Consider the following 17,989-nt stretch of genomic DNA (forward strand, 5'->3'; position numbering starts at 1 on the left):
TTGTCTGTTTACTCTGCTGACTGTTCCTTTTGCCACGCGAAAGCTCTTTAGTTTAATTAGGTCCCAGCTATTTGTCTTTGTTTTTATTGCATTTGCTTTTGGGTTCTTGGTCATGAAATTCTTTTCTAAGCCAATGTCTAGAAGGGTTTGTCCAATGTTATCTTCTAGAATTTTTTTAGTTTCAGGTATTAGGTTTGAGTCTGTAATCCAACTCAAGTTGAAGAGTGTAGTACAGACAATTTGAGGAAGTGAATCTGGTGGTGTGCCATTCACAATATTGAAGCACCACAATACAGTTTCAGCCCAGCCATCTGAGAATGTTGGTTTTACCCAGGGTGTTATGTTGTGACGTTAAACCTTAACCAAGCTGGTATTACTGAAATTGGCTTTTGTGAACATAACTCTTAAATTATGGACTAGAATAAAAAGAGAGGCTTCATTAAAGATAGTATACCTTAGCTACAAAGATGAAGCAAGAGTAAATACTCTGTGTAGGTTTTGACTCTTTTCTGCCCAAGTTAGGTATTTGCTATTAAAAACATTTTGTCTTCATCGTGTACCTATCATGCTTTATTGGCATTGCTTTGGTGGCCTGACCCTGCAATCTGAAACATAAGCCGCCAGAATTACTTTGAAATTTGATCACCTCAGCATCCTAGGTACTGTTGTTAAATTGGGAGTAACCCCAAAACCCAGCAAGTCTTACATTCCAACTGCCTGGACTCTAGAACCGTGATTTAATAGGATCTTTGTTCCAAGAAGACTCTGAAGTTTCATTAAGGATATAATGACCTACGACAATAATGCTTTAATAAAATCATGGTATGTTGTGTACCATGAAGTCAGCAGTTAAGTCAAAGTGATAAAGTTGGACAGAACAATTAGTTTTTGGCTGTTCATTTGTAGTTTACTTTTCCTTTTTTAACTTTTTCTATTTAATGTTTATGGATACATAATAGTTGCACATATTTATGGGGTGCTTGTAATACATCGATACTGAAACAGAAGAGTTCCGTTTTCCCCCTTGCAGGACATGCGACAGGGGTGTGGTTCGCTCCTTCTGTCACCCCTCTGCTCAAACCCCTAGGGGGAGCACGCAGACAGGCAGGTACAGAGACCGTGGCGAGCGCTCTTGGGCTCCGGCCCCACGGCAGCCTCTAGGAGTGGGTGTCTGCAACTCCCAAAGCCCAAGTGGGCGTGTGTTACGGTGCGCTCCTTCAGCTTCTCCATCTGTGGATGGCTTGCATTAACCAGCTCAATAGACCCTCTGCCTTATTCCAAGGGCAGAGGGCCAGTGTGACAGCTTTCTGTATCCTAAGCTCTTTCCCAGTGTACTGGAAAAACTAGGTCACCCCTGTGGCCTCAAAGATGAGTGCGAGGTTTTATTGAGTAGTGGAGGTGGCTCTCAGCAAGATGGATGGGGAATTGGAAGAGCAGGATGGAGTGGGAAGGTGGTCTTCCCCTGGAGTCAGGCTGCCCAGTGGCCAGACCCTTCTCTGGCTGCCCCCAGCTGAATTCCCCTTAGCATCCCTCCTCTCTTCCTCTCTTCCTCTGCCACGTCATTCATCTTTCCACCGTCACTGGTCTGCCAGTCTGCTGGTGTCTGCTGGTCTGTTCCTCTGCTTCTCTTGACCACGTTCAGCCACTGTGTGTGCCCATTAAGGTCTCGGGTTTCTATGGGCACAGGATCGAGGGCATGGCGGGCCAGAGTAGTCTTGGAAAATGCAACATTTGGGCATGAAAACAGGAGTGTCTGTTCTCACTTAGGTCTGTGGTACAGGCCTGAGGGTGGAGCCCTCTCCAGGGACCCCTCCCTTCTCTACTCAGCACCTCCCTGCCCCCTCCCATATCAATACAGGCATACAATGTGTAATGTTCAAAGCAGATAAACTGGGATATCTTTCACCTTAAATGTTCATCATTTCTTTGTGTAAAGAACATCACACTCTTCTAGTTATTTTGAAATATACAATAAATTATTGTTAACTGTCGTCACCCTATGGCCCTACTAAACATTAGGTGTTATTCCTTTTATCTAACTGTATTTTTGAACCCATTAACCAACTCCTCTTTATTCCTCCCATCCCCCTCCACTACACTTCTCAGCCTCTGATAACCATCATTCCACCACTACGAAATCCATTTTTTCACTTCCACGTGTGAATGAGAATGTACAATATTTTTATTTTGTCATCACAACTCTTTAAGACACTATAGTTTTTATTTGTCTGCGACAGAGTGTCAGAGTGTCATGTTTATTAAATGGCAGACAAGTACATCTATAGGATAGCAAGGTCCCAAATTATGTTTTAAATGTTGAAAGACAATACCATGGGTTATATGGTCGTCAAGTTTCTTCTAACTTTGTGATTTATTCCAGCCTTGAGGACTGGAGTTGGGGATTGAGCAGGTCCCAAAATGAGGCTGAAAAACACAGATGGCATGAGCCGATTCACAGACTGAATTAGAGAGCCACGTGACTTGGTGGTGAGCTGTCACCAGCATCCTATATTTGAAGGCTTTATACTTTAAAAAGTTGAAAGCCCATACCTTTAACAATATCTTCATCAGTATTTATTCTGCAAAATGCCCCCCAAAACTAAAACATAAGAATATTCTGAAGTTACTCTGAATGGTAGTCTGAATCATGGTCATCTTAAGTCATCTCTGGCATTTTATGATCACAATTTCCTGATTCTTGCTAATGTTATTGTACGTAAAGCTTTCCTGGTCTTCTGTCACTGGTGTTCACAGGAGCAAATGAGTACATGTTCAATGTGCCCAGAAAGCATTTATTGAAAGACGAGTAGCAAGCACTGTACCAGATAATGATAAGGAACATAGTAAAATAATTTAACATTTTAAAACACCATTTACCTCGTATTATCTTGAGTAGTCTTAGAAACAGCCCTGTGAATTAGGACCCTAGATCCCTAAGATCACAGCAGCCACACGGCAGAGCCCTGAACGCAGACGGAGATCTGTGCCATTGTTTCCTCAAGCCCTTGAAGTGAGAAAGGAAAGGTGCAGTGCCTTAGTGCCTTTACCTTAGGTGCCAGGCCGTGAGCTGAACACATTACCTATAACCACTGCATTTAGCCCCCAGGACAAGTCGATGATTGGATGTTGTTATCCTCATGTGCACAGTGTGGACTCAGGGGTCCTGCCTGCCCAGATCTGCTTGCAAAATTCACACTGGATCTGCTTATCTACCTGGGAATCCCAAACTCTACTGGACCATTGTGGCCATCTCCCAGAACACCCAACCACACAAACAGCTTCTGCTTTCACCATCATTCATTCATTCATTCGGTATGAAGGAATCTGCTTTCACACTCATTCATTCATTCCTTAAGTATGCATGCTCAGCCTCCTGAAGCAGGAGGTCTCTAAACCCCATTGGTCCAGGAGGCCTCTGTGAGCCACCCAGGGGCTGCTCAATCTCTCTCCCTAGTCTCCCGTTCTGACCTATCATATTGCCACCCAGACACCGAGCCGGTGTGCAGACTGTGGTTTTAAGGGAGTTTATTTTTATTCTGGCATTCTATCAAGTTGTCATTCCTGCAAGCAAATAGAGCTGTCCAGTTGTCTGTTTGGAGAATTACATTCAGGACCCTTGAATTCATGGGTTCCTTGGGTTCTGCCTACATTTTTTGTCTCTAAACACCGTTCTGGCCAAGAACAGAGGCCCCTGACACCATATAGTAATGAACGTAATTAAAGCCTGTCTGAAAGAGAATAAACCCAGGTGCTCGCAGCAGTCTTCATGGGAGCAGCCATAGGAACATCACTGTTTGTTCCCTGCTGACAAAGACCTCAGCCAGGCAAAGCCCTGGCCATTAACACAACATACTTATCACAATGGCAAGGATCCCGGGGGACTCGAAAGATCATGACATTTCATTGCACAATGATTGTAACCATACAAGATTTTAAACAACAGCGCAATATGAAAGCAATTGATATCTGAATTAAAACACTGAACGTTTACTTGTTAACATTTCAAGCTCCAAAATCTGGTTTATTAGTGAAGGAGATATAGCCAGGGAAAATATAAAGCTGTGTCTTTAGTACCTTAACTTCTAAGTATATAATGAAATACATGCAGGAGATTTAAGAACTAGTGTTAAAACCCTTCGTGAGATGACTCACACCATGCAGAAAACCTTCTTTTAACATGGTTGAAATATGGAGTGAGATCACCATGCAGCAAAATGCCATCTTCCCAGCTGCACTACGTGGATGTGCTTCACGGCCTTGCATTTTCTTCATAACATGAATCACCCAGTAGATGCATCCATTTAATTTCTTGGGGGAATAATGCAGCACTTGTTTAAATGTTCTGAACACTTGTGCAGAGAATTTAAGAAATGTTTTCAACATGTCCAGTTGAGTCTACCACCAGCATTCCAGAAGGTTCCATCATTTCACAAGTCCTACTGTTTGCCCTTCATCGAGACATTCCTTTGGACTCAGTAAAAACAATTCCTTGCACTTGGAAAGTCTTTTATAGTTTACAGTTCTTTTTCATTGGGGCATCTCTTTCTGTATGCGCCAATTGGTGATTTACAGCAAATTCCTTCTCTACCCTATGAAGACCAAGAGGCAAAGAGGGTCATATTCACAATGGAACCTCTTGCCTGGCAAGATGCCTCACATATTTTAAACTTTAATCACAGATTTGGGGATGGTGGATGCATGGTTAAATGGATGGATGGATGGATGGATGGACGGACAAGTGAACAAGCATCCTAAACATCCTTAATTTAAAAATAAGAATTCAGACTTGGACAGATTCAGGAAGGTGGGGTTGAGAAGGATACACTATGAAATATTAAGTTTAGTTTTTTTATTTTAACTTTTTATAGTTTTCTGCAATGTCTGAATTAAGCGTGTTTTACATTTTAATTTAGAAAATATAATTTTGTTAAATAGATAATATATAAATAAAACAAATAAAGTATAAGAGATGGAATTAATTTGAACCAAGTCTAGAACATGAGTCTCCTTTTGCTCTATTATATGCTATCATATTGCTAAGTAGGCATTTGCTTGTAAATTATATCTGTTGTTTTCACCTTGAATCTCTCAGTGATATTTTTATTATGCATGAGTTGACAATATGATGTAATCCTAATGACCTTTTACAAAATTTCTTTAGGACATCTGTAAAGCCCTGTGGTGCCATCGTGTTGGAAGGAAATGTGAGACTAAATTTATGCCAGCAGCGGAAGGCACTATTTGTGGGCCTGACATGGTAAGAAGCTAACTGTAGGTACAGCACTGTATTCACATGCCAGTCTTTCAACCCATGCATCTTTGCTCCTCTTGCATAGGTATTTTTAAAACACGTACTTCTCACATACATATGCATACCCATGATCCTGTCAAACACTGTGTTTATTTTATATTGATAATGTGAAGAGGAATCCTTTTCTTACTTTTGTGAAAATAAAATTGATGAGCTACCTGGAATTCATAGACATAGAAATCAGACAATAGGTGATGACAGATTCAATCTATTGAGGGGAAACATTAAGCCATTGACCACCATTTATCATGGAAAGGACCAACATTAAACAGTGCTGTGAAAGCCACAGAACATCGGTTTGAAGACCCTGGAGCACATCATTTTCACCTATGGTTGCCTCGGTGAGAAGAGAGAGAGCTATGGTAGAGAAAAGAAGAAGTATACAAGATGTTGCAGCAGTGTGGATGCAGTTGGAGGCCATTCATTATCCTAGGCAAACTAATGCAGAACAGAAAACCAAATACTGCATGTTATTACTTATAAGCAGGAGCTAAACACTGAGTATACATGGACACAAAGATGGGAACCATAGACCCCAGGGACTACTTGATGGGGGATGGTGGGAGGGGGCAAGGGTTGAAAAACTATCCCATATTGTGCTTGCTGCATGGGTGATGAGGTTATTCGAGCGCCAAACTTTAGTGACACGTAATCTGCCCATGTAACAAATCTGCACATGTACCCCTGAACCTCAAATAAAAGTCGGAAAAAAAAGAAATATACAAGATAACAAGTTTATTACTAAATGGTAAAGAATGACAATTTCATTATTAAAACTTAAAAAGATTATAATACTCCATAATAATATTTTAATTCTTTTGATTTAACTTATAATTGCATTTTTAAATATAAAAGACTATTAATAAAGATAGAAAGATCCTGGACCCAAATTATCACTATAACTATTTTTGCTTTTTATGTATCTGAGTTTTTTAGTGGCATTAGTGAATATGAAATGATATTTAGGCATTGATCTAGTATGGTATTTGAACATGCCTAAATATCATTGTTCTATTATGTTTAAATACCAAAGAAAATATATCACATCTTACACATATTCGAATGTGACTATAGACAGAAAGGTTTTAAAATGTTAACAACAATGCTAACACATGTTTTCAGGTTAAATTATTGCAGTGCCAACTGAAGAAATGAACAGAAATAAGATAAACTTATTGAGAATAGCCCCCAGCCACCATTCATTCTGGAAACATTGCTAATATGCTTTTTTTTTTCAGTTCCTCGAAGGGCATGAGATTGATCATTGAATTCTTCTAATTCTTTGAATTCTGCTAGTGATCCAGTGATCCAGTTGATTTAATCCATAATATGTAATGTAATGTAATAGTAATGCTTTCAGTTTCTTTTCTTTTTTTTTTTTTGGAGACAGAGTCTTGCTCTGTCACCCAGGCTGGAGTGCAGTGGTGTGATCTCGGCTCACTGCAACCTCTGCCTCCCGGGTTCAAGCAGTTCTCCTGCCTCAGCCTCCTAAGTAGCTGGGATTACAGGCGCCTGCCACCACGCCCAGCTAATTTTTGTATTTTTAGCAGAGATGGGGTTTCACCATGTTGGTCAGGCTGATCTTGAACCCCTTGACCTCGTGATCCACCTGCCTTGGCCTCCCAAAGTGCTGGGATTACAGGCATGAGCCACCGCATCCGGCCAACTGCTTTCAGTTTCTTGAAATAAAATGAGTATAATGAGACATGGCGTGGAAATTCTAATTGTCAAAGGACATCAGGTAATTTACTTGAGTGTTAAGCTGCAGATAATCATGACTTTTCTGCTGTCATTGATTAAAATGGATTATTCAGGTGATCATTTGCAAAATTATGCCTATTTCTTAAAAGACCAACAGCCTTTCTGATGTTGCCTTTGAGCTATTGCCTGCATGAAACATGAGGTGGTCCTCCAGGCATCCTGCTTTCTTTGTGGTCAGGTACTACTTTTTCCTGAGTAATGTAGTTGTAATGCTTTTTCACAATAACCTGTATGTTCTGGTTACATTTTATTTATCTCAAAAGCACCACTAAATTGATTTCCATTGGTATTTGACATTGTTTTCCCTTGTATTTCAAATATAGCTTTTTCCTTTGTACCAAGAAAAGAAAAAAAAGGCTATGTTGAGATAGAGTAAGTTCCTAAAAATTACACAGCTGAACCATGGTCCAAAGCAATAAAGTTCTGTCCAGGGTCACTTGGCTGTTCTGTGGCCAATGTGGGACTCTGTAAGCCAAAGCAAATAACTGAGGCAAATCTCAATGAATGTAGAGGTTTACTTTTCCAAAGTTGAGGATGTGCTCTGGGAGGGGACGGGACAAAAATCACAGGAGGACCTGTGATCCCTGCTCTTTCCAAAGAGGACCTTAATGACTTTAGTATGTAAAGAGGAAAGAGGCCGGGCGCAGTGGCTCACACCTGTAATCTCAGCACTTTGGAAAGCTGAGGCGGGCAGATCACGAGGTCAAGAGATTGAGACCATCCTGGCCAACACGGTGAAACCCTGTCTCTACTAAAGATATAAAACTTAGCTGGGCATTGTGGCACATGCCTGTAGTCCCAGCTACTCGGGAGGCTGCGGCAGGAGAATCACTTGAACCCGGAGATGGAGGTTGCAGTGAGCTGAGATCATGCCACTGCAATCCAGCCTGGGTGACAGAAGGAGACTTGGTCTCAAAAAAAAAAAAAAAAAAAAAAAAGAAAGAAAGAGGAGCAAGGGAAGCAGGAAAGAAAGAAAAGAGGGGAGAGTAGACAAATGAGGCCAGCGGTTACATTCTTTGGAAGCTTCAGTCAACACTCACTGAATCCACATTTTACATGTGAGTGGAAGATTGAGGATTTGTGAGAATAAAGAAAACATAGAGTAGAGGAAGCAGGCAAATATGCATTTGTCTGGGGTGGGTGGAGAGATGACTTTTAGTCTTGTCTTTGGCCTGTATCTGTGAAGATAATTAATTCACGTGGTCATGGTGAAATTAATTCATCAATTCACGTGGTCATGGTGAAATTCAACAGAGCTCTGTTTTAGGGTAAAGATTTGGGGGCCCACAAAGAATTTCCTTGTGAGTAATTTGTGAGGGAGGCCACCCATGGAGACACGTGGCCTTCCATCTTCGCATCTCTCTATTTAGAATCAAAATGGGAGGTGGTTTTTGCACAACTCAGTTCTCAAGCTTAACTTTTCCTTTTGGTATAGTGAGTGTGAAGTTCCAAGATTTTATTTTCCTTTCATAAGTTGTATTTTCTCAGGCTGCTAACAAAGACATACCTGAGGCTGGATAATTTATAAAGGAAAGAGGTTTATGGACTCACAGTTCTACATGACTGGGGAGGCCTCACAATCATGGTGGAAGGCAAAAGAGAAGCAAAGTCATATCTTACATGGCAGCAGGCAAGAGGGAGTTTGTGTAGGGGAACTCTCATGTATAAAACTATCAGATCTCATGAGACTTATTCACTATCACAAGAACAGCATGGGAAAGACCCGCCCCCATGATTCAATTACCTCCTACCAGGTCCCTCCCATGACACATGGGAGTTGTGGGAGCTACAATTCAAGATGGAATTTGGGTAGGGACACAGCCAAACCATATAAGACATCCAAGTCTCACGTAAACAGTCTCTTTTGATATTAGTCGTGTGTCTGTGTGTCATTGGTTTGCATGTGCCCCTGAGGTTTATCAGTGTAGATGTGTGTGTGTCCAGTGGTCAGTATCCCAATGTTGTTCTTCTTGATGGGACCCCATCTCCTCTCTCTACTACTGAGGATGCTGCTGAGGCTCCACAGTGGTTGCATAAGGTGGTAACATAGACTGATATTTATTTCATTTTTAATGCCAAATTCTAAGCTTAGTACATTGTGTACATTTCATCCTCAAAACAGCCCTACAGGTGAGCCTAGTGCAGTCCCCATTGGACATTCCAGAGCTCTTCTGGGAAAGGGACCCTGGGTTCCTCTGTGGTCACCCCAGGAGAAATCCAGGGCAAGGGACGGGGACCACAGCTGAGATGCATGCCTGATGGAGTCTAGCTCTTCGGTCACTGGGGACCCCTCTTGTGAAATCAAACCAGCTGTCACTGTGCGATTCTATCAGGTCCAGTGCTAGGCACTTGGCCTAGACCTTACATTGAACCCTCCCTCTGAACTCATTCTGGTAGTTTCTATCATCCCCAATTTCAGAAGAGCACACCAGGCTCAGAGCACATGGGTGCCTTCCCCAGGTCACGGAGCTCGCAGAGCTGATCTATGATGCCCGTTTGATGACTCAGTGTTTTTTTTCTGCTTTAATACACTGCTCCCCTGCATCTACTGCGTTTAGGTGTGATGTGCTTATTTTGTGAACAGTAATCGCCACAGGCAGAGGCACTTTGTTGTGGCATCTTACTCTCTAAGATAAAGCTTTTTTCATAAGTCACAGTATCTGTCAATAAAATACAAAACTGTGATAAAGCCAGTCCTAAGAAACCTAATTGGTATTTCAGTGGAAATCTATGTGTATATTTAACACAGCATTCTTAATCTTGACCTGATGGCTGCACTGGTCTGTTATCTGCCTAAAATTAGATCTAATATTGTGTGTGTGTGTGTGTGTGTGTGTGTGTGTGTGTCTACATGCACCTATATTTCCCCCAACCTCCTTAGCAGAAGATACAGTGCTTTCTCATCAGATTCTCAAAATTTTTTTGTTTTAATACGTTTTAAAAGTAGGAAAATCATTTAAGGATACTCTCACAGAAATAGCAAAAGATGTAAAAACCGAAGTTACTTTTGCACCATCTTAATAAATGCATCTTTTACTGCTTCCTTTGCCATTACTTTTGATTGCAAAAGCTGCAATTACTTTTGCATCAGCCTAATACAAGGAATTGCAACAGTTATTATCACAGCAAAAAACTGGAAATAATGCAAATGTCCATCAATAGAGGACTGGTTGGATAAACACCCCATGGAATATTATGTATCTGTAAAAATGCGACGAGGGACATGTCTATATACTTCTGTGGAATGATGAACAGAACATATTGCTAAGTGGAAACGTAGGATGGAAAAAATTCTGTGTAATATGGTGTCATTTATCAAAGAAAAGGAAATACTAATCAATAGCTATTTGCTTACATTAAAAAGGATAAACCCTAAATGCTGAAAAAGCTTGTAAATATTTTAGATAACTTAAAATGCTATTAAATAATCCCTAAACATCAAAGGCAGAATGAAACATTTTGCGTGTATCAAGTTGTTGGCTTAACCAGAATCCTAAGAGAAGAATTATTTCAAGAGACCTTAAACTCCAGTATTAGACTGTACATTCCAAGTGAGATAAATTCAGTGGAGAAAAAAAGTGCTACAAATAATTTTAAACTGTTTTCAGTAATCACGTTATTATTGATGGATTTATTTTGCTAGGATAAAGGAAATACTAAATGTGCTTACGTTGTTAAGAACCAAGATTTTTAATATATAAAAGAGGTACATATATAAAATCAAAGAAGCTAAGTAACATTTATAGTCCTAAATTTAAAATTAATACATTTCTAAGAACTAATGAAGTATTTTTTTCTTTAAAATTAAAATTTTTAAAGATACACTCACACAAAAGCTCTATTTACCAACTCAGTAACAATGACCACCCTTCAAACAGATTAAGAGGCTGTAGCCTCTTAATCTAGCTTTCTCAATAAAAGGAGCCGGAACTTCTTGTATAAATGGATGATTCCAGGCCTATAACAAGTGTAAAAAGTGTAGTAGAGGTTCCTCTTCAAAGAGACTTTTCTCCCCATCTAATTAGGAATAAATAGTAACTTCCCTTAGAAGCAAAATTTATTCAAGACCTGTGCTAACATTCTTAGATATCTGCTAGCCGTAATAAAGAAATCAATGTACTTTGTGTTCTTAGCTCCCACATTTTAGCCTAAATATTTGCCCTGGCATGCTTATACTGGTCCAAGCAAGCATTAGGTCATAGCTTGTTCCTCTTCCTTATTTGAAGGTGTTTTTACCTTTCTCAGCATTCCACAAGTTACTTCCTCCTTCCTTTGTTCTCCTCTGCCTTTGCCTCTTTTAAGAAGTTCTAAGTTGCTAACCAATTGAGACAAATAGAGAATGTTAGGTTCCGTTCCAGTCAGTGGAAACCAGACACTGCAGTAGGGTGGATGTGCCAGGTTGTAAATGACCTTGTATCCTTTGTTCAGTGTACTCTGGTGGAAAAACTGCTGGCGTGTATACCCTTTCTGCAGAAAGTAAACTAGCCTTGCTGAGAGATCCTTTGTCTCAGTGTTGACTTTTTTAACACCAAGCACCCGTTCCCAACACAAGGAATGTACAAGATGAGCCTGGGATACCTTGCTGAGTCAGAAAGCTAGAAGCCTGCCGAAGATTCCTGGCTCCTGTCAAGAGGAAATTCAAGCAACATTTCCAAAAGAAACATATGACATTAGCATATTTTTCTTTATCATTTAGAGAAAAGCATTATGGTTTTCCTGTACGATCTCAAACTCAGGGTACTGAGATATTTGATGAAGGTTGTTTTTTCTTAAAAGAAGTAATCCAGCCAATCATGAAAAAGAAAAAAGAATATCATTAGTCTTGCAACACTCAAAGATGTAAAGGATCTGGGAAATGATTGTTAATGGCTGCTGAAAGTATTAGGTGGGAAGCTGATGGGGACCTCTGCAAGTCAGCCTGTATTCCCTGAACACCGAAGCATCCTAACACCAATGCTCCGGGCCTCACCAGGCATTCTGTGTGCATATACATAAAGCCATCAATGGTGCAATCTTGCCAAAAATCCAACTCTGAACCTAACCAATGCCTTAGATCCAATTGCCTGATTGCAGCACATCTAGAGAACCCAGGGGACATGTTCAATGGCACCGCAGAGATATAATGGTGTTGTGGTTATGTTTTTTAAAGTTCTTAATTTGGAGAACCCTTAGTGAAAGAGCTTTGAAGAAATGATTTCAAGTCTGGGAGTCAGTGTTGGGAGAGAGAAAGTGGACAAGCATTTAGGTGAAATGAGACTGGACGTGAGTTATTAAATGTTGAGGCAGGACTGCAGGTTTCAAGGGCTCCTGTACTATTTCCTCTACTTGTGTGTATCTTCAAATCTTTCACTAAAAAATAAGCTTTTTACAAAAACAAAACAGTGAAAGCTATTACCATGTCAATACCCCTTTCTGAGTCTATGAACTTTGCCAGGTAACAACAGCAAATCAACAACGATGTTATGATGCACATTGAGTTTGCTCACAGATTCCTGGTAAAAACAGTGCTTCTTTGATAAACATCGTTGCTTTCGAGACAGCGCTCCTGTCTTCCACTAATCCGACCTCATTCTGGGGCTTCGAATCCTGTTCTTCATCTTCAAACCAAGACAGATTTTCCCAGAAATATTTTCAGAGTTATTCAACCTGTTGAAATTCTGTTTTATGTTTCGTGTCTCCTGCATTAGAAAGCTATGACCAGATGATTTTTAAAAAGGGGGGAAAAATGACAACTAGCACACACCTGCATCTCCTTCCTCTCTGACAACCACTGCAACCTCACTCCTGTCCCCACACCTGTAGGAGGCTGTCCAAGAGCAGGAGCCTATTCCGGGCAATGGGCTTCTCCTTGAGCCTGAGACAGTGGACTTTGTTCTACACCTGGTGGGAGGGCAGGCAGGGATGGAAGAGATGATGTTGTTTTGCTTAAAGAAAAGAAATGAAGAATTGAATGGATGAGGCTTTACTCTTCAGAATTTCTTGTTTTTAAATTGAATTGTTCTTACTTAAATAGCATTAAATGGAGCCGTTTGAACTGCCATAGTATGTGCCAACACTGGTCAAATATCAGTGTTTTGATATGTGTTACCCTAATACATCAACTAATAAGAGAAGTATTACTTTCCTCCTATGAAAGTAGCCTTTTTTTTTTCTGTCAGTACAAATCTAGTGGCTCTAATCTTGGAGATAAAAACGGACTTGACTTCAGGTCTCCCCAGCCCACAGACCAAGCTCTTCTCACTGCACTGGGGCCAGGACAAGAGACAAACATCTTCCTTCTTCCTGGCAACAGACAGTCTAGACCTTTAAAATCTTAGAAGTTCACACCAAACCACCCAGGAAACCACCGCTGTTGGACACGGTGTTAAATAGTGCATAGCACTGATGTGTGGTGCAGTTAATTTGCCACGTGGAATTTAGCATGAATTAAAATGAATGAGCACTTCTCTGGAGAAAGGGGAAGAGATAGCATCTCCAGCCTTCGTGGACAGATGAAATTCCACATGGATTGCTTCATCGCCCCGGAAGCTATGTGACCTCTAACATGGCATCGGTTAATCACCCCAAGGCTCCAAGCCCAGGTGCTTTGGGGTGAAAGCACAGAGTGTGGGCCTGAAATGACAAGGTGTTGAGCCATGCGGAGCCTCCAGCTGTGCTTTCCTACCTGCGATTCTCTCTGTTCTGAACATGAGATGTGAAAAGCACCTTGTTTTCAGGACAGGTCAGAGGTCACCAGCTTGGGAATTGAACAGCCAGACTGAGTATTCAGATAACACTCCTTCATTAAATGTGTTAAGTTTCCAGGAGATCAGACATTTGAAAATGATTTTCTATTCATCTTCCCCGTATGTGAATTTGTAGGAGGATGTTAGGTTGGGAAAGGAAAAAAAAAAGCAACATTGAATGTACTGTATTTATATTAGGTGCTACTTGAGTGTAGGGAGGCTAATGTCTGCATAGTTTATAAAATTCCCCACTACTCAGCCTTATAGCAGTGATGAGATGAACCCGTCTACCTATCTGTCTGAGTCAAGTCAACTCATTTATGTTGAAAATTTTAGTGGTGCCGGGGAGGACAGTGTGTGAAATATGGTGATGAAGGCCCCAAGCCCACGCATGGCCACTGGTCGGACTGGTCTTCCTGGTCCCCATGCTCCAGGACCTGCGGAGGGGGAGTGTCTCATAGGAGTCGCCTCTGCACCAACCCCAAGTAAGTATGCCTTGACCTCCTTCCTCATAAACAACTGATTTCCATGCCATGAACCCTCCAAGCAGAATGCCTGTGTCTCAGCTCTTTTTTTTTTTTTTTGAGATGGAGTCTCGCTCTGTCACCCAGGCTGGAGTGCAGTGGTGTGATCTTGGCTCACTGCAACCTCCGCCTCCCAGGTTCAAGCTATTCTCCTGCCTCAGCCTCCTAAGTAGCTGGGACTATAGCTGCCACCACCACGCCCTGCTAATTTTTGTATTTGTAGTAGAGACACGGTTTTACCATGTTGGTCAGGCTGGTCTCGAACTCCTGACCTCAGGCAGTCCACCCACCGTGACCTCCCAAAGTGCTGGGATTACAGGTATGAGCCATCGCGCCCAGCCTCAGCTCTTAATAGCAAGCCTGTGCTGTGCATATGATTGTAAGAAGCACTGAATAGGAAAGGTATTTCACTCAAGCATTTCTTAATTACCTCTCTGTGCTATAACTTAAGATGCTTGTAACTACCTGACCACAGCAAAAAATAACAGCACCAACAGTGATATTCAGGAATTGAATTCTAACCACATTTACTTGACATATCAGGGATCTGCTTAAAACAAATAAATAAATCATAAGAAAAGTATATAGCATACAAATGAATAAGATCAATAAGAACAATGGTTTTATGTGGAAAAAAGCAAATTTGGGGTTTTCCATCAAATATATTTACCTTCACAACAGGAGGTTTAACGGCCAGCTTCTGTAAGAAGTAAGAATGAATGTGAGAAGCATCACCAATGTGTGGAAGTGAAGAGGCTTTAATTTTTAATCTTTTAAATTTAACTTTTATTTTAAGTTCAGGGGTAGAGTATAGGTTTGTTACATAAGCAAACTTGTGTCACGGGTATGTGTTGTGCAGATTATTTCATCACCCAGGTATTAAACCTAGTATTCATTAGTTATTTTTTGTAGTCCTCTCCTTCCTCCCACCGTCCACCTTCCAACAGGCCACAGTGTGTGTTGTTCCCCTTTATATGTCCATGTGTTCTCATCATTCAGCTCTCACTTATAAGTGAGAACATGCGGTATTTGGTTTTCTGTCCCTGCGTTAGCTTATTAAGGATAAAGATCTCCAGGCTCCATCCATGTTCCTGCAAACAACATGATCTCTTCCTTTTTTATGGCTGCATGGTATTCCATGGTGTGTATGTACCACATTTTCATTATCTGGTCTAACATTGATGGGCATTTAGGTTGACTCCGTGCCTTTGCTATTTGAATGGTGCTGCAATGAACATTCATGTGCATGTGTCTTTGTGGTAGAATGATTTATATTCCTTTGGATATATACTCAGTAATGGGATTGCTGGGTCAAATGATATTTCTTTCTGTAGGTTTTTGAGTAATTGCCACATTGTCTTCCACAATGTTTGAACTAATTTACACTCCTACCAAAGTATATAAGTGTTCCTTTTTCTCCACAACCTTGCCAGCACCTGTTATCTTTTAACATTTTAATAGTAGCCATTCTGACTGGTGTTTTTTACATCTCCCTTTGCCCGTAAGCTTGTTTAAGTTGTGTCACTTGGCTTGTTGTTTCAGTCCCAACTTTAAAGCATGAGCTCCCCTCACCCCCCACCCCCCGCTGTACCCCTTGGGCTGCCTGCACTTACCAGTGTGTACATGCAAATCCTCTGGGGTGAGCTGTCAGTGCCAACCAGCAAAGGTGACTGGTTCTTTAGTCTTGGTCTTTGGGTCCTGGCCTTGTCACCAGAAGACTGGTGGTGGAAAGAAATTTTGGTCTGGAAGGCAAAGTCATTGAACTTCCCTCTGAGTTCTACATTCTCTCAAATGTGCTATCCTGGGAAAGTGTGGTCCTCCTCAATCAGCCCCTCCCTGTGCAAGGTGAGGACAGCCCTGCCCACCATGCCTCACCCCTGCAGAGGTGCTGGGCCCAGAGAGGGACAAGGACAAGCAAGCCTGCCCTGCCGCTCTTGTAAAGGATTCACTCAATAGAAAAGGGAGCACAACCTCACCATTTGTGTGCAAGAATGTGTTCTAGACCACTTAGAAATCCACTTTTCCAGCTGGGCGCGGTGGCTCCCGCCTGTAATCCCAGCACTTTGGGAGGCTGAGGTGGGAGGACCACGGGGTCAAGAGATCGAGACCATCCTGGCCAACATGGTGAAACCTCGTCTCTACTAAAAATACAAAAATTAGCTGGGTATGGTGGCATGTGCCTGTAGTCCCAGCTACTCGGGAGGCTGAGACAGGAGAATCACTTGAACCCGGGAGACAGCAGTTGCAGTGAGCCAAGATCACACCACTGCACTTCAGCTTGGGTGACAGAGCGAGACTCCATCTCAAAAAAAAAAAAAGATATCCACTTTTTTCCTAATTACCCACTCTAACACTCTTAGCTTCTCTCTCCAATAAGCCTAATTTTAAAAATTACAAAAATTAGCTGGGCATGGTGGCAAGTGCCTGTAGTCCTAGCTACTCGGGAGTCTGAGGCAAGAAAATCACTTGAACCCAGGAGGTGGAAGTTGCAGTGAGCCAAGATCGCACCACTGCACTCCAGCCTGGGCGACAGAGTGAGACTCTGTCTCAAAAAAAAAAAAAAAAAAATCCACTTTTCTTGAGGACCCACTCTAACACTCTTAGCTTCATCTCTCCAGTAAGCCTAATTTTAAAGAATTTAATAGCTACTAAAATATGAAAATTCTAACTTCAAAATACACATTCCAGGCCATCGCATGGAGGGAAGTTTTGTGAGGGCTCCACTCGCACTCTGAAGCTCTGCAACAGTCAGAAATGTCCCCGGGACAGTGTTGACTTCCGCGCCGCTCAGTGCGCCGAGCACAACAGCAGACGATTCAGAGGGCAGCACTACAAGTGGAAGCCTTACACTCAAGTAGAAGGTAAATCTCAAACTGCTTTCGGGTAATAGCCTCATGCTTTACTACCTTTACTTTTTAAAGAAGTACATGATTGAGAGTGTGGTGCACAAATAAACCAGACGTCACTCTGAGAGGTGAGGGTCGCATATTCTCTTCTGGAGGTTAGTTTTATTTTGCCAGCCCCACTGTCACGACCTCTTATCTAAACTTGACCAGCTGTGAGGTCAGAAATCAACGCACCAGATAGAAAGCGTGTGCATAATACAATGAAACTCATCAAAGAAGTGATAAAAAATACAAAGTAGATCCTGCATGGAAATTGAATTGAAATTTCCATGGAAATGGAATGGAAATTGAATGTTTTGGAATTAAGAATTAACAGTAGTTGATGAATTAAGAATTACAGTAGTTGTTGCTACAAGCAAGTTATCCATTGACTGCTTGTAATTGTCAAAGAATGAAAAAGAAATTTCAGTATATTTTAGAAAATAGAATAATTTTGAAGCATACTATGTTCAGAAAGTCTTGATCTATAACTATAAACCAAGAAGTTTATTTGTGGCATCTATAAGACTTTACCCCCCAGTGGGAAAGAAATAAGTGTTGTTTTCATGATTAAAATAACTTAAGGTCAGTATATCAAGTGGCATAATTAAGGGGAAATTCGAAGAAAATCTAATCATCTCATTGCTTGAAACTGGGAACATTGCCCAAAAAAATGACAGAAGCCCTTTGGACATACACAAGTGGGATGTCCCATCTGACATTCACGTTCATCATTTCAGTGTATACAGTGTTTTCACAGTGTCAGGTTCATGCAGTTAGAAA

The 17,989-nt window shown here is 41.2% G+C and overlaps 1 protein-coding gene across 6 annotated transcripts in view; it reads left to right on the forward strand.

Moving 5' to 3' along the window:
* The window catches only part of ADAMTS16 (ADAM metallopeptidase with thrombospondin type 1 motif 16), a 174,912-nt gene that overhangs the window by 73,574 nt on the left and 83,349 nt on the right, over nucleotides 1-17,989 (forward strand). For all 6 annotated transcript variants that reach the window (XR_010126359.1, XM_063664644.1, XM_063664645.1 and 3 more), the window contains exons 11-13: nucleotides 5,162-5,257; nucleotides 14,134-14,282; nucleotides 17,010-17,182. Coding sequence is in view for 5 of the 6 variants with exons in the window: in XM_063664644.1 (XP_063520714.1) it covers nucleotides 5,162-5,257; nucleotides 14,134-14,282; nucleotides 17,010-17,182 (418 nt within the window). In the remaining variant the exon portion in view is untranslated. The remainder of the gene's footprint in view (nucleotides 1-5,161; nucleotides 5,258-14,133; nucleotides 14,283-17,009; nucleotides 17,183-17,989) is intronic.

This window comes from Pongo pygmaeus, chromosome 4, assembly GCF_028885625.2.
Source record: "Pongo pygmaeus isolate AG05252 chromosome 4, NHGRI_mPonPyg2-v2.0_pri, whole genome shotgun sequence".
Taxonomy (NCBI): domain Eukaryota; kingdom Metazoa; phylum Chordata; class Mammalia; order Primates; family Hominidae; genus Pongo; species Pongo pygmaeus.